This window comes from Myodes glareolus, chromosome 6, assembly GCF_982192425.1.
Source record: "Myodes glareolus chromosome 6, mMyoGla1.1, whole genome shotgun sequence".
In the NCBI taxonomy this organism is placed as follows: domain Eukaryota; kingdom Metazoa; phylum Chordata; class Mammalia; order Rodentia; family Cricetidae; genus Myodes; species Myodes glareolus.
In genome coordinates, this window is record NC_142031.1 from 51,348,625 (window position 1) to 51,361,622 (window position 12,998).

At 45.3% G+C, this 12,998-nt stretch overlaps 1 protein-coding gene across 19 annotated transcripts in view; it reads right to left on the minus strand.

The window, feature by feature from the left end:
• Positions 1 to 2,230: 2,230 nt before the first annotated feature.
• Myt1l (myelin transcription factor 1 like) overlaps positions 2,231 to 12,998 on the minus strand; it is a 393,213-nt gene continuing 382,445 nt past the window's right edge. For 12 of the 19 annotated variants that reach the window (XM_085690815.2, XM_085690818.2, XM_085690817.2 and 9 more), the window contains 3 exons: positions 12,836 to 12,945; positions 5,369 to 5,512; positions 2,231 to 5,067 (listed from right to left, as the gene is read on the minus strand). In XM_085690815.2, the coding sequence (XP_085546941.1) occupies positions 4,927 to 5,067; positions 5,369 to 5,512; positions 12,836 to 12,945 (395 nt within the window). In that variant the 3' untranslated portion in view covers positions 2,231 to 4,926. The remainder of the gene's footprint in view (positions 5,068 to 5,368; positions 5,513 to 12,835; positions 12,946 to 12,998) is intronic. The other 7 variants (XM_048439832.3, XM_048439843.3, XM_048439834.3 and 4 more) reach the window with 3 other exon arrangements.

Genomic DNA, 12,998 nt, shown 5'->3' on the forward strand with positions numbered 1-12,998 from the left:
CCAGGAGGAAGGGACACCATGGAGGGACACCGCGGAGGAAGGAACACCGCGAAGCTGTTGTTCAGCACTCTAGGCATCTGCTACGCTTCTCGACCATGGCTTCTTCCCTCATTACCCTGGCTCTTGTGCTTGGGTGCTGTGGGTATAAAAATCAGTTTCTCAAGTGGCAGAGCACTCGGGAGGCAGAGGCAGGTGGATCTCCCTGAGTTCAAGGGCAGCCTGATCTACAGAATGAGTTCTAGGATAGTCAGGGTCACGTGTAGAAAAAAATTTAAAAAAACTAACTAAATAAATAAACAATAAAAAGAATAATCAAATTTTCTAGCCATGGTGAGAAATATATGACCGAGCCCTTCTCCTTGAGACTGGTAAGTCTGGGAAGACTGGAAAGTCTCAAAGGGCTCTCGGACAAAGTATGGGATGCCATTATGTCCACTGTTTGTCCTGCTTGTGTTGTCCTGCACAGAGGTGCTGTGCTGGGAGCCATGACCCTCGAGGGTCCTGGTCCTCTGATTTTTCTTGGGCAGTGACCTGGGAATATTTTCCTGTCCTATTTCTCCTGCTCTGGGCTTGCTGCCCCTAAACCCATGCTGTGACTTGCCTGTGGGTTCCCTGTGAGCACTCGGCCCACCCTGACACTGTCTCTGGGTTCCCTGTGAGCTCTCGGCCCACCCCGACACTGTCTCTGGGTTCCCTGTGAGCACTCGGCCCACCCCGACACTGTCTCTGGGTTCCCTGTGAGCTCTCAGCCCACTCTGACACTGTCTCTGACTCTGGGTTTCCTGTGAGCTCTCAGTCCACCCCGACACTGCACTCCATCTCTGGGTTACCTGTGAGCACTCAACACTCTGTGTGTACACAGCTCACCTTGGCACTGGCCCCGGGTTTTGGCCACTTACCCTTGACCTAACGTCATCACAGCTGGTGATGCTCTGCAAAGTGCATTTCTCAGATTTGCTCACCCATTCCTCTATCATAGGCTCTTAGCATTAGTTTTTGCCTATTCACAAGTGTTTTTATATTTCCAGACCAAAAACAGTGAGCTTAACTTTTTAAAATTTTCTTAGACTCTGAACATTATTTAAACTGTTTGAAATAATGATCTTCCATCTAGGGTTGCTCTGAGGCTGGCTGACCTCAGCCATGGACAGCTGCCCTTCACTAGCTTTTCTGTTTTAAATGGCAGGATCTGACAGAACCCACAGGCAGGTCTGAGGCAGAAATGAAATACCCAGGGTAAAGAGTTACCACTCGCCGGCTTGCACTGGAAGAGATCAACAATGGCTCCGGTCACCTTCTTGCTGTTGCCAGCTCTCCAAGAAGCAGTCTGCTAGAACAGGGTTTGAGGAGTTCACATGACCCCGGGTATGCAGCAGAAGGTTCCACAGGGAGTGGGGTTCCAGATTAACCAAGATTCCAGGGTCTACTTCCTTAGACTCTGTATGTTAGTGGATGTGCACGCTAGAGGGGGTACTGCTGGACTTTAACAGTTTGGTAATAGAATGATGTGTGTGTGTGGTATTTGCAGAGCCAGTCATGTTTTGTAGGTGACTTTGTCGCTCAGCTCCTCGCCAATAGTCTGCAAGTAGCACTGCATCCTTTGTGAGCTCCTGGGTTTAGTAACCAGTGACAGCCCGTGATGCCATGTGTTTGCTCTGTGTGTGTAAGGACAAAGCACTCCTCGAAAATGAATCAGCCAGGAGGCTGCAGTCACAGAAGCCAGTGTGGGACATTTTCTGAAGTAATCAGGCTGGCCTCATGACGCCTCTGTGTCCTGGAAGACTCAGAATTGTCGTGATGAGCAGGTACCTGAACCAGTGTGTTATCACAGACTGAGTTCTAGGTAGGGAAAATCTGAGGAAAGCCACTGCGGTCCAGCTGGGCATTCTGGATCTGGGCTATGTTCACTAACAGCAGTGTCGTTCCCAGTGAGAGGTACAGAAGGGGACCAAGCTGCTGGGAGACATGGGCACCAAGGCAATTTCAGGGCTCAGGCTGGATCTCAGCTGGGGAGGGTGTGGATGGGGCAGGAACAACAGTAAAGGGGGGCAGCATTGCTTTTCTGAGAAGCACAGCAAGCAGGATGCACAAGGACTCACATCCACCCACACATGCCCCACGTCCCAGCCCAACCCCGCAGTACCAGGCCAAAGGCAACAGAGCAGAGGAAAGGGCTCCAGGGGCCCAGATGACTCTCCAGGCTCCAGTGAAGACTCAGACCCAACAGAGATCCTTCGTGCTACAAACGTGGCAACACCTTTTTATTCAGAGTAAGATGTGTTCACATCAGCATGACAAAGTTTGTACAAAGTTCACAATTTAAAAATGAAGTATCACAGCAACTTGTGATTCCACACATTTATAGCAAAATTAAAGTGTCAACAAACCCATGCCGTGTAGTACAAAAATAAATCAAACTTCAGTTCCACAGAGAGCACAATAAATAGTTTATACAAAATTCTGTCTTAATAAATGATTACTTAAATTAACTTAGAAATGAATATGAACAATAAGTTATAATAAATATGCTCTGATGACTCACAATAACCCCATGTGGAAGGTCAGCATTCTAACATGTGACACTGTGTGATCCCTATATATAGTCACAGATAACTTTTGATTTGATATTATGTACCAACATTACATGAGCAGCAGATTTGTGCTTAGAACCCCTCTCCATTGTACATAGGTGATAACAATAAGAATCCAAACTGATACTACCTACTACTCTACTAAAAGCATTACTACATTGGCCAAGAAGCTGCAGACAAGACACGGTGGGGAAATGCATGTGCCGCTATGAACAGAGCCCCTCCCCGTCCCCCCGGGTGAGGGTCTGGGACCATGTGTATGGCATCAGGTGACAGTAAGCACCTTGCTTCAGCTCTCAAAAAGGCAATTCTGAGCATGGCAGCTACAACTAATCGCACAACAGAAAGGAGGCGCTGGACAGAGAAGGTCCTGCAGAGCCCCAAGTAATTACATAATCTTTTCCCCAGCTAGTTATTAAAGTCCTTGTGGAAAACTGTAAGCTTTTGTACAGTGAACAGTATAAAGTGCCGCTGGGATATTCTTCTATTTATACATATATATATATATATATACCGAGGTTGAGTATTGTATCAGAATATTTGTCGTGAGATCCCTGTAGTCTCCCTTGGTAACTGTATTGGGTCAGCCTTGAGGGCTCCTCTACAGCCCATTCACTTCAGTGTCCCAAGGCGACGGACACAGGATTGCACACCTCCGTGTGGACATATAGGACAAGGCGAGTGCAAAGAGCCGGCTGGCACGTTGTGGGGACAATGACCCTGTAAGTCCTGTTCTGCTAAAAATATTTTTTTTTATTTTTACAAAACCCATCTTTTTATTTCATAACAAAATTTTAAAGTACTTTTGTACTTCCTGCATAACATCAAGACATGGAAGAAAGAGATGCTAATAAAAGGAAATCAAGTCAACATCAGGGAACACAACACATTGTCAAAGACTACTCAGAAGGGGGCACAGCAATCAAAAGTGGCCGTATGCATACATATAGTGCAGTCATTTGGAATGAAACCATCAAATTTCAAAGGTATCAACAAGTCTAGGATGATCTAGTTTAAAGTAAAAAAGTGCCGAAGTATATTTAGTAACTTTAAAATCTGATTGCATTCCTTCTCAGGTTAGGTCACCATAAACCAAACAAGGCTGTGCAGACGCTAGAGTCAGCTGGACCCAGTGAGGGCAGAACGTGAACGTCCTTGGCCTTGGTGTCCAGAGTGTTCTGAATAGGACCAAGGCTTATTCAAAGTCAGAGTTGGGGTGAGGGGGGAGGGTAGAGCTGCTTTCCCACCCGCCCAGCAGAGAATCCCATCCAGTAACCGGGGCAATCAATCACAGCCGTTAGCCTTCATCCTCAGATGTGAACCAAGAATAGCGAGTGGAGATGATTTGTGAAAGTGAAAAGGGGAGAGAAATGCTTAAATTACCTTTTTTCTCAAATTGAAAAACAATCAACTTCTGCTAAGCTATATTGTGGTGACAGTTCAGAGGGGCACGGGGCTCTAGGAGAAATAAGAGAAGGGTGCTCCAAAGTTACTGAAAATGCAAAGGAAATCTTCATGTTGTCCACCTCTGACAAGCTCCTGTGTTAACGGAGTTTCCACAGTCCCACCATGTAATGTCTAGGAGTTAATTAAAAGTGCTGTTTAAGCTGCTTTGAATCTTCTGCCAAGTTTCCATGGCTTGATGTTGTCTTACAATAAATTACTTATTTCATTTCTTATAGTTAATCCATATGCCATTTCCTTGGAATGCAAAAAACCTCATTTATTGCCCCCACCATACACCATCCTCCTAAAACAAACAAACAAAAAAGTCACATAATATTTCCAAGCATTGTTCAAAAATAAAGCATTTTTTGCAACCAATTCTTGCTATGAAACAATATGCACACAAAATGTATTTCTTAAATTCCACAAAGTCCTCCAACCTGAGGCAAAATGATGATGTCTAAAAGTGGCCATAAGACCACAAAGTGATCATTCAAACCTGCTTTTTTTTCCTTTTTCTTTTTTTGTCCATTTCAGTTCAAAATACTAAAACATTTAATCACTAAAGCATTAAAAAGAATTTACACTCTATTTATTTTGATCAGCTTACCTCTTCAGAAATATAGAGACCCCCAAATGTGCAGACAGCAGCAGCTATAAACATTACATGGCAAATCACACTATGTCAGCTTATATGAAAACGTACAAAATGTGAATGTATCCAAAACTAGTCTGCAGGTACTATCTCGAGAGCACACAAAACCATTATGAAGTCTTGGAGCATAACACTGTTCCGACAGAAATAAATATATAACACTTTCTGGTAGGTTACAGCAGCAAGAAACAAGAGGCATCCTCTTTAAGCATGAGTCACCACTAGAGCAGCTGTTCAGACCTGAATTCCTCTCACAGCCTGCTTTATATTTTCCAGTAGGGCTTTATTTTCTGGACTCTGATAACGATCTTGATTTGTATACATTTCCGTCAAAGTAGTCACGTAAGCATCAAAATTTTGTTCATTGATTGGATCCTACGAGATATTAAATAGTAGTTCATATACAACTTTTATTTTCTGAATAGTATATTCACAAAAGCATAAAACAGTATCATAGCATAGAGCCACTGTTTCCATAATATTTAACAGGCCTACTCAGAGCACACTCAATGTTATATGATCAGCCCCACCAATGTTCCTAGTGGTTAACGGTATGGTTTCAGGGTGGTGACCAAAAACAACCAAAAGCTGAAGGACCATGGACAATGAAACAGACATCTACTCAGTGAGGTGGACCGCGGAGGCTCCGAGGCGCTCACCTAGCTCAGTCACTTACCATGTGAGGCAGCTGGATGTTGGCGAGGCTGTGGATCAGGGACTGGCTCAGGTTGGCCAGCTCGTGCAGGAGCGACTCGTTCTGCTGCTCAATGACTTTATTTTCCTCCTCAATCGTCTTCAGGTTGCTCTCCATTGTGGTGATCTGAAATCACACATTTGGGTGACATGTAACACAAGGCAGGCTGCTGGGAGCATGCTCACTGTCTGTGAGGGACGAGGTTGTAGGATAATGACAGAAGCAGAGGCTGCATCTTGGAGACCTGGGTTTGTGTCTTCATGTCTTTATATCTGAGCATTTGGTGCTGGCCACAGCAGCAATGGAGGTGTCCTGCCTGTTTGCTCTCCCCACTGAATGTTCTCAAGTCTGGGCACTCTTATCCAACCATCTGTCCCTGATATCCTGTGGGAACCCTAGGAATCTCTAGAACTGATGATAATTTCCTTCTGTGGTGTTACTGTCTGCTCTGATGGTGCTCTGTGTCCATGCATGTGGTTAGTGGGTGTATGCACATGGAGGCTTGACTGGTCTCTTGGTCTGCCTCCTCTTCTAAGACAGTGGTTCTCAACCTTCCTAATGCCTTTATTATAGTTCTTCATGTTGTGATGAGTCAACTGTAACATTTTCACTGCTACTTCATAACTGTAATGTTGCTAGGTTATGAACCATAATGTAAATATCTATGGTTTCCAAGGGTCTTTAGGTAACCCCTGTGAAAGGACTGTTCAACCCCAAAAAGGGTTGGGACCCACAGATCTGGGAGAGAGGGAGAATCACCACGGTCAAGGACTTGAGTGCTAATAGCAGGGGAATCCTCCTCCATCTCCCATAGACGGGAAGCAGAGATGCTCCACGCTCAGCACTTGCCATGTGTCGCCTACACTGAGTTCCTTTCTCATGAGCATCTCTAGACCTCTTTCCCTTATTTTCTCCTTTCCCCATTTTCTTGTCAACTTCTAACTGCACTTGGCTTGAGTTCTAAGCTCTCACCTCTCACCTCTAGCCAGGGCCTACGACACTCTGAGAGACACTCAGCATATCTGAGAAACAGAGCAGCAGCGTTAGTGTGACTTCTCCATGGAAGAAACATGTTCCTTTTGTCCTATGGGGGAAGGAAGTGGGGATCCCTTGAAGCCATATATATGATTTCCTCCCTTGATACCCTGGTCAACTTTCTGTTTGTTTGTTTGTTTTTTTTTGAATCAGATTAACGTTTCCATCTGTGTTGGTTTGAATAAGAATGGCCCCTGTAGGCTCATATATTTGAATGCTTAGTTACCAGGGACTTGACAGGGATTAGGAGGTGTGGTCTTGTTGAAGTAGGTATGGCCTTGTTGGAGGAAGTATGTCACTGGGAGTGTGCTTTGAGGTTTCAAAAACCAATGCCAGGACCAGTCCCTCTCTCTCCACCTCCTCTTCTTGTGGATCAGGGTGTAGCTCTCAGCTGCTTCTCTAGCAGGATGTCTGCCATGTCTGATGCCATGCTCTTCACCATGATGACAATAGGCTAAATCCTCAAACTGGAAACAAGCCTCCAATTAAACACTTTCCCTTAAAAGGGTTGCCGTGGTCATGGGGTCTCCTCACAGCAATAGAACAGTATTAAGACACCATCCCAGTGATACCTTGCAGGTTTCTGAAGTGGATGTGTGAGCAGTCACTGTGGAAGAAGGAGGCCCCAGGGGCAGCCATCCTTGGGCATGACTGAAGATGTGCTCTTCTAGACAGTTCGATTCCTTAGAGCCAGTGTTGGCTGGTGGGACATCAATCTATGCAGGGGCCTTCCATCCTTTCCTTTCCTTTCCTTTCCTTTCCTTTCCTTTCCTTTCCTTTCCTTTCCTTTCCTTTCCTTTCCTTTCCTTTCTTCCTTCCTTCCTTCCTTCCTCCCTCCCTCCCTCCCTCCCTCCCTCCCTCCCTCCCTCCCTCCCTCCCTCCCTTCCTTCCTTCCTTCTTTTGAGACAGGGTCTTAAGTGGTGCAGACTAGACTCAAACTTATCATGTAGCTAAGGACAACCTTGAACTTTTGATCTTCCAAGTGCTAGTATTACAATCAGGTGTAATTATACCCAGTTAGTGTGGTGCTAGGTATGGAATCCAAGGCTTCCTGTATTCTGGACAACTGAACCTAAAAGCGTGATTTCTGGGATTAAAACATAATTCAAAGAGGTAACAGGACAGCCAGAGGTGTCAAACACTTCAGGCAGGAGGCAGAGTAGAGGGAGCGAGGGTGGAAGTGGGGACAGAGATCCTGATAGCTCCGTGAATGGGTATCATGGCTTCGCTGTAGGCAGGGCAGCTATGCTTTCCCTATTGGTCACATGGGTCCCCAGGATGCAACCCTTCACATTTGTACCTAGAGCCCTATACCTTCCATAGTTCTCTACCTCAGGAAACCTCTCAGGGCTCTAGCTCCACCTCTCTGTGTCAGCTTTCTCTCTGCTGTGCAATGGGTTTACACCAGCTAGCCTGACTTCATAGGAGTGGTCAGAGCAGCCTGAATGGGTCAGTCTCAGGTTATGCTTAGACATACCAACCAACGTTCCCTGGCTATTTCAGATCAATTTCCCCTCTATCCTGCATTTCCCACTCATGTGTCTAAAGGAGGCTAAGACATCTTTCCAGTCAGATACAGGCCATCATGTTCCCCAGGAGCACCACCATGAGAAGACAGAGACTCAAGCTGCATTGTTCCCCAAATAAACCAATCTCATGTGCAGATGCCACTAAGCCATGGAGGGAGCTATGGAGACTGTGGTAAGGCCTACACAAGTTCTAATCAGAAAAGGGGCTTGAGCCGCAGCTGTGGCCTAGAAATTCCAATCTCCAGGTGTAGACTAACCCAGCTGGACCCAGGTTGTTCAGACACACACCTGGCCCATGTGTGGGGTACCTGGACCATCCAGAAGAGTGGGTGGGACATTCAGAAGGGGGTCTGGATACACAGAACTGTAACCACCTCTAAGTCTCACAGTCTGGCCTCCTTCCTCTCAACTATCTGACTTTCCAACTTCCAAGTGGGCCTTGAACTCAGTTTCTCCTGCAGACTCAGATCTCTGGGTCTGAGGTCTATGGTACAGTACCATTGATGCAGGAGAATTGTCTGTATTCTGTCAATCATATTTTAATAAAATGCTGATTGGCCAGGCAGGCAGTATAGGCGGGAAAACCAGACAGGAAGTAGAGGTGATACAATGAGAACAGGAGAATTCTGGGAAACAGGAAGGTTCCTCTGCCATTCCTGCACAGACCACTGAAGAGGCAACATGTAAACTGGCCCAGCTGAAAAAGGTACCAAGCCATATGGCTAAAATAGATCAGAATATTGGGTTAAGATAAGTTATAAGAGCTAATAAGTAGCCTGACCTAATGGGGCCAATCAGCTTTATAACTTATAGAGATCTCTGTGTGATTGATTTTCTTTGGGCTTGCCGGTTGTGGGGTACCAGGCGGGACAGAAACCCCAACAAGCCGGCCTTCATGTTACATATGGCGCCCATGTGGATAACTGAATCCACAGAAAGTTTGGGAAAGAATAGAGTAAAGCATGTTTTCTTGGTAGCAGCAATTTCTCGGGTCTGCTCTGCTTGCTAGAGGCAAGCAAATGCTCTCATCTAAGAGAGGCTTCCTGACTCAGCTTTAGCTGCAAAACCTTGCAGCTCTTTTAAGAGGTCCTGCCACGAAACACTTAAACAGTGTTGATGAAAAGCTGAATGCAAGCTTTTCAGTTTTCAGCCGTAGCAGGAAAAAAGCTGTGCTGTTTTAAAATGCCGGCTTTCTGGGCTGTCCTGCCAGGGCAATCTCTGACTCTTTCTGGCAGGCAGTCTGACTGAGTGTGGTCTGTGAGCAGAATGCTGCGGCTTGCTTGCTAGCAAGGACCTTGAAATGCCATAGAGTTGTGGCAGTGAACTGCAGCTCTGGCTAGTACCTCAGCCATGAGGCTGGAAAGTTAAGGAATGGGCTAATTCCAGCCGTAAAAGCCACATTTTTAGTCCTCTCCTTAAAGACTCATGTGGTCAGAAAAAGAGAGATATACAGTAAAGAGAGATTCAAAGATGAAGAAAACCTCTAAATGGTTTACAGTGTGTTAAAAATATATGCAGGCTAAAGGTTAAAGTCATTAAAAATAAAAAAGAAAGAAAGGGAGAAATAGGGTGTGGTGGTACACACCTTTAATCCCAATGCCTGCGAGGCAGAGGCATATTGACCTCTGTGACTTCAAGGGGCAGAGGTAGACTAACCTCTGTGACCTCAAGATGTGGTGGTACACACCTTTAATCCCAATGCCTGGGAGGCAGAGACAGATCTCTGTGAGTTCAAGGTGTGGTAGCACACACCTTTAAGCCCAGCACTGGGGAGGCAGAGACAGAAGGATCTCTGTGAGTTCAAGGATAGCCTGGTCTACAGAGTTATTCCAGGACAAAGATATATACAGAGAACCTGTCTCAAAAGCCAAAAGTTAAAAGTAAAAAATAAAAGAAATAGAGGTTAAAAAAAGCCGCATAAAGATGGAAAATACACATAGAATCTTGATACTGTATGCTATTATGCTCTCTTTGAATTGTTTGAATGCTGAGAAAGGAGCAACAGCTGCTAAGAGATATTTGTTTATAAATGCTGCTGAATTAATCCAAGATAGATATTTTGAAAATACCTTGACTTCAAAATTGAAGTCAAAAGGTATGTTACTTTGGAGAAGAGATTCTGCTTTTGTTTCCACAGAAAACGAGAGGCTCTGGATTTATTCAGAGTTAAGAAAAATCACCTTTGACCAAGGGAGGCCACCTGAAAAATCTCCGGTAGGAATAGATGGCCCAGATGTCTGAGTTCTACATCCAGAACGGATTCAAGGCACTGCCTGAGATAATTAGGTCTCACAGGATACTCCAGTCAGGACTTGATTATAACTCTAAATTTTCTTTAGGTCCCCATAAGATCATCAGCGCCCCCAACCAGCAGGAAGTAGCCTGAAATACTACGCCCACATTCCCAACAAATGGACTATGGGTATTTTCCCTTGTTTAAAAAAAAAGAGGGAAATGATGCGGGAGAATTGTCTGTATTCTGTCAATCATATTTTAATAAAACGCTGATTGGCCAGGCAGGCAGTATAGGTGGGAAAACCAGACAGGAAGTAGAAGGTGATACAATGAGAACAGGAGAATTCTGGGAAGCAGGGAGGTTCCTCTGCCATTCCTGCACAGACCACTGAAGAGGCAACATGTAAACTGGCCCAGCTGAAAAAGGTACCAAGCCATATGGCTAAAATAGATCAGAATAATGGGTTAAGATAAGTTATAAGAGCTAATAAGTAGCCTGACCTAATGGGCCAATCAGCTTTATAATCTTATGGAGTCCTGTGTGTGATTTTTCTTTGGGATTTGCCTGTTGTGGGGTACCAGGGTGGGACAGAAACCCCAACAAGCAGGCCCCTCATGCTACATACCATGACCCTGGGAGTCTACTCAGGTGATTAGCCCTGGCTTCCTAGTTCTTTTCCTTATTTTTTCTAGTTCCCTTGTACTTCAGATAAGAAGGAGCCTTTTATACAACAGCAGCAAAATACGTGTTTTCCTGGGGTGCTTAATACCATTGCTGTCAAATCTATGAAACACAGGGGCCGTTCTCTGAGTCAGAGTGCTACTGGGAGAGTATATGGAGAAGGAGCATCTCTTTCCCTGACCCCAGGCTTTCCCAAAAGTACTGGTCCCCAACAGTGGTCTGGGAAGAGCCTGTACCACCTCGAAGACAGGCTGTAGGCTGAGGGCTGGGTCAGAATCTTGTCTAAGATATAATTTCTCTCTCTTGTCCTAGCATCTCTTTCTCTTCTCCCTCCCCAACAAAACTGGTGAGCTCAACTGCCGTCCCCAACAGGGGACAGGCTCTTTACAGACAGATTTCCAATATGAACCCTCCTCCTCCTGCTCCTGCATTTTCTGTGCTAGAATGTTCCCTTCCTATCACCCATGGCATCCTCTCTTTCTCCTGAACCATCTCCCAGCCACTCAGAAACAGTTTATATCCACCTCACTCCTCCTGTCCCTGCCCCCAGGGTCTTGCTCCATAAGTCGTAGTCTCTTTATTGTTCTTTATCAGGTGCATATTCAATTTCTATGTTTTCCTTGGTTCAGCTCACTTTTGTAGCTCTCTGCTTGAATCTCTGTATAAGCTGTTAAAATTGATACACAGTGGATGATAACTGAGTTAAACCAGATGAGATGTGTTGTACTTAACTTACTGAATTGAGACTCGGGTCTGGGAGGGCTTGGCTGGGTGCCCAACACACCCTGAGCCCCATTCCCTGTGCTGCATTGAATATAACTGAATTGGAATAAAGTGTATTTTGTCCTTGGTCATTCTGCTGGCCCAGAGAGGTGTCTGGGCACTTAGGACCCTTGACCTAACTTTATATAGGGCCAAAGACCTAGTTCTTTGCCAGAGTTAAGTCTTGGCTCTTCCTGAGCAAGACTCCAGTCACCTAAGGAAACCACAACTGCTGTGACTTTGTCTAGTTCTTAGCATCCTACCATGTTCAGTTTTAATTCTATCATCCTGGGCACACAAGGTTTCCACATTGAGCCCTAAGAGACTATGACCCCAGACTTGTTCACAAGTTGGGAAGGGTGTGAACATGACGGAAGTTATTTCAGTTTACCTCTGTGTTAATGTACAGCCTAAGAGGATGCAGCAGCCTTGGGAGAAAAGTGCTTCACTCAGGATCTGAGTGGGCATGTGTGACATGAGTGCCACAGTGATTGTCATTAGACACTAATGCAAGTGTTCCAAGAACCTCTCCCCTCACCTTCCCAGTTGGCCATGAAACCCTGAGATTCAATATAATGCAGGACCAGCTTCCCATCAGCCCACACGCTAAGAGACACAGGCAATAGGCAACGCTTCTCAGAAATCTTAGGAGCTTCCACCATCACTGCTGATGCAAAATGATCAAACAGCACTAGGGCCTAAACCCCTTGAGAGAAAACCCACATCTTTCATAGAACAGTGATACTCTGGGAATGGCTATTCACAAACGGGTCTGGTCAGACACAGAAGCATACATAGGTAGATGGACAACACATGGGAAAACAAAGAAACCACAACTTCCCCAGGAGGTGCTTCCAGTCCTTCTCCACGCAATAGCACAAATTCCCACTAGGATAGAGACTTCTTGTTAAGACAAGAACTGAGACTGAATTGCTAATACTAGAACTGAGGCATCAACACAGGACTAGAACTCCGGTTTGTCACTGGGCCAGGGTTGCAGCTCTGTGAGAAGTAGATTTGAAAGTTTCATATTGGAGCTAGCACTGTAGCTAGGGATGTGCTCTCAAAGTTGATACCGGAGCATCACAGGAGCTCTAGGCCACCTGAAGCACATAGGGACACACATTCTCAATAACAACAGAGACAGCAACCACAGAGAACAAGAAGCAGGCTCCATGCTGGAGTTAGGATTGCGGCTTCACAAACTGTTACCTGAGTTCTGAGTTTGATCATGTCGGCCTCCATTTGGGAATTGGACTCATTGAGCTCCTTTATCTCTTCATCTAACTGCTTGATTTCTTCATCATTTTCTATACCTGTAATGGCAAAAATCCACATGTTAGAGCTGACGTGCCTGAAAACAATGCAG